Source organism: Orycteropus afer, unplaced genomic scaffold (assembly GCF_000298275.1).
Source record: "Orycteropus afer afer isolate SDZICR_OR568_19922 unplaced genomic scaffold, OryAfe1.0 scaffold01217, whole genome shotgun sequence".
Classification (NCBI taxonomy): Eukaryota; Metazoa; Chordata; class Mammalia; order Tubulidentata; family Orycteropodidae; genus Orycteropus; species Orycteropus afer.
The window spans coordinates 133,727-137,615 of record NW_006922804.1 but is presented as its reverse complement, the minus strand read 5'-3'; the positions used below and the strand labels follow the sequence as shown (position 1 = coordinate 137,615).

Genomic DNA, 3,889 nt, shown 5'->3' with positions numbered 1-3,889 from the left:
ACCATGTCCATTTCCAACATCACGATCTTCATGCCCTCTGTGTTGACACTAGTAGGAATCCCAGGTCTAGAGTCTGTGCAGTGCTGGATTGGGATCCCATTCTGTGCCATGTACCTCATTGCTATGATTGGAAACTCCTTGCTTCTGACTATCATAAAATCAGAACAAAGTCTCCATGAGCCCATGTATATTTTCCTAGGCATACTAGGAGCCACAGATATTGCACTTGCTACCAGCATAATGCCCAAGATGCTTGGAATCTTCTGGTTTCATGTGCCAGATATCTATTTTGATGCCTGCTTTCTCCAAATGTGGCTCATTCACACATTTCAGTGCTTTGAGTCAGGGACTTTGTTGCCCATGGCCCTGGACCGTTATGTTGCCACTTGTTATCCACTAAGACATGCCACTATCTTCACCCACCAGCTAGTAATCCAAATAGGTACTGTGGTAATAGTCAGGGCTGCCATTCTTGTAGCTCCATGCCTAGTACTGATCAAGTGCCGGCTTAAATTGTATCACACAACAGTCATTTCTCACTCCTACTGTGAGCACATGGCTATTGTGAAACTAGCTGCAGAAAATGTGCAGTTCAAGAAGATCTATGGTTTGTTTGCGGCCTTCACTGTTGCAGGGTTTGACCTCACATTCATCACTTTGTCCTACATCCAGATATTGACCACTGTTTTTGTTTGCCCCAGAAGGAAGCTAGATTGAAAACATTAGATACCTGCATCACTCATATCTGTGTCTTCCTCCAATTCTACCTCCTGGCCTTCTTCTCCTTCTTCACACACAGGTTTGGTTCTCATATCCCCCCTTATATCCATATTCTCTTTTCTAGCATTTACTTGCTTGTCCCTCCATTTCTCAATCCACTTGTTTATGGTTTAAAAGTCAAGCAGATTAGTAGTTATGTGGTGAAAATATTCTGTCCTAAAAATACCTGATAATTAATACATTCATGATTTCTTTGTTCAACAATAGTCACCTCTCAAAACAAAGCAAACATCCACATTATTTGAGATGTTTTAATTTTCCTTTTAACTAGTTTCTGAAATTTACCAGCATGAAAGTAGGTTTTCATGTCAGCATAACCTATGCCAGATATCATTCAATAAGATTGTGGCTCCTATCTGGGTAATGAAAATGAGAAATGTTTAAAGAACATCATAATGCACTTTTTTCCTTCTTTTTTCTAATTATTAGTTCCTTCTGGAGGTTCTTCCTCTAAGTATCTTCCCAAAGAAGGATTCATGAATTATGTCTCTTATAATGAAATGAAAGACATCCAAATCTTCTTGCTCCAGATTGTCGAGGTAGTTAATGCAAACAATTTGTTGACACTATTACCAGTATCTCAGTCATTTCCTTAAAATAAAAGTCAGAGCTAATCTCAGATCTGCTTCTATCAAACAACCCATTATGAATCTGATAAAGCAATTATGTCTAAACATTTAAATGTATTTTCAAAATAATTCAAGATGTTGCAACCCAAAGTATAGGAGAACTGAGTTGGCCCACCTTCCACATAAATATCGTTTCCCCTATCTCTACCATTTGCTTATTTATTTAATTGAACAAGTGTTTTCAAGTGTCTAAAATTTTATAAATGTTATGCTAGAGAATAATGATATTCAACACAGTGGTTATTTTTCATGGATCTTTAGACTTTAATTCTTGGAAGAGAGAGGAGAAACAATTGGAGAGGCATCCATGAGACATAGGATTTGCAAAAAGATTGATACATAGCAGTAAGGATATATTTTTGGTTTTTATTTGTTTTCTGTCTTTTCAACTAGTCTGCTTCTTGAGAAATGAGTAATGATGAACGAGTAGCCAAAGATGTAAGGGCCCACCACACCAAGTTCAATGTTTGAGAACATGTAAACTAGAGAATGTGGGTTAAGGAAATTCCACAATTTCTTTTTATTTCAAACATGGGCTTAAGATAAGGTACAATTTTGGGAGTTAGAGAATGGTGACTTTCAAAAATGGCCATGAATGCTTTGAAAAGTTGCTTGGACTTTATCCTCAATGTTATCACGTGTTATTGTAGGGTTTTTCTCCACATGAAAGTTTCTTGTATATGTGTGTGTGTGTGTGTGTGCTTGCCTTCTTGGCCATTTTCATAGTTTTCTGGATATACAATATTGTGTGTCCAATAAAATAACATATTTACAATTGCTAGATATTGAAAATTATAAAATTTCAAAGATAGAAATTATGAAGACCTAAAGAAGTAGCTATACTTCCATGGTGGATTGGAAATCTCAAGCTTGTTAATTCTCCTTAAAGTGATCTGAAAGATCAAAGGAGTCTTAAGTAGAATAATAATTTACTTTTTGCATGAAATGAAAAATATAAAATAAGTCAGGAGTAGAATGTTGGATGAGAAAGTAATAAAATGGTAATTGCATGATTAGGACATGTGAAAATGATCCAACATCTAGCTTGAAGTGGCTTCTTCTAGCCAAATTTATTTTAGCTTGAGTATCAATAGAGATAATGATGGTAATGGATTATAGCCCATGGAATAAAGTCAGATTCCTTATGTCCTTTGAGATATGAATAAAGCAACACATGCAGAAAAGGTGAAGCAAAAAATTCCTTATAATATAGCGTCAAAATGCATGATAAACATAGAAGGAATAATGGAGTAATAAGATGAAGAGAGGGAGCTCTGGTAGCATAGTGGCTAAGACACTTGCCTGCTAACCAGACGGCTGGCGGTTCAAACCCACCAGCCACTCCTCAGAAGGAAGGTTTAGCAATCCTACTTCTGTAGTGATACTGCCTCGGAAACCCAAGGAGGGGTCACTATGAGTCGGGTTTGACTCGACGGCACATAACAACAACAACAACAAAGATGAAGAGAAGTTTTTTACACAGGTAAATTTATATTTCCATATTTTCACATATTGCTTATGAATTAAAGTTAAAAAAACAGAATTTTACAATGAAGAATTCTGTATGACATTCCATTAAGCAAGTGCTCAACATTACTATCATTAACACTAGCAAGCAGAGGCATACTATGATTCCTATATGAGCTATAGAGAAAGGTCACATTATTCTGTGATACTCAAAACAAAAACAAATAAAACACATGAACAAAATGAGCAAATGAAAATAACCTGAATCTCATCATGAAGAAATATTGAAGGAATCCACATGAGGGACATTCTTAGTATAATAATAAATATCTGGGTTCTTCAAAAATACCAACATCAGGAAAGAGGAATGGCTGAGGAACTGTCACAGATGAAAAGAATCCAAAAGACATGAAAATTAAATAGACGGTGTGATCCTGGATTGGATTCTGGACAAAATAAAATGTAGCCAGAAAAGCCCTTATTGGGACAACTGTCTAATTCTGCATATGGACCATGTTTTAGGTTATAGCATCATCATTTCAATGATGAATTTCCTGATTTTGGCTTTGATAGTATGTTTATGAAATAAAGTGTCCTTCTCGGAAAATACACACTGAAATATTTAAGTGTGTTTGTATGTATGTATCTATCAATGTATCTATAACCAATAGAATGATAAAGAAAAAAAGGACAAATTATAAACAACTTGTGAATCCAGGTAACTGTTATAAGGGGTTTCTTGTATTTTTTTTTTTCTTTTTTCAAAAGTTTTAGGTTTAAAACGACAGCAATATAAAGGTTAAGAGTCTTACACTATTCCTCAACACATCTATTATTCAGAAAAAGGCACTAATATAACTTGAGCAATTCAGAAATCTAGTTGTTTAATTTGAAAGTGCCCTCAATTTCATATTTTGTACCTAACAAGTCACGAAGTTCTAGCGATTATTTTAAAAATAATTCTCAAATATGTTCTGCTTTCTCTATTAACCTATCACTCCTCTCCTTTTTCA

At 35.2% G+C, this 3,889-nt stretch overlaps 1 protein-coding gene across 1 annotated transcript in view; it reads left to right on the top strand.

Moving 5' to 3' along the window:
- Positions 1 to 3: 3 nt before the first annotated feature.
- The window catches only part of LOC103213029 (olfactory receptor 52A1-like), a 12,978-nt gene continuing 9,092 nt past the window's right edge, over positions 4 to 3,889 (top strand). Inside the window, 2 exon segments of the mRNA XM_007958931.2 lie at positions 4 to 688; positions 691 to 896. Of these exon segments, the coding sequence (XP_007957122.2) occupies positions 4 to 688; positions 691 to 896 (891 nt within the window).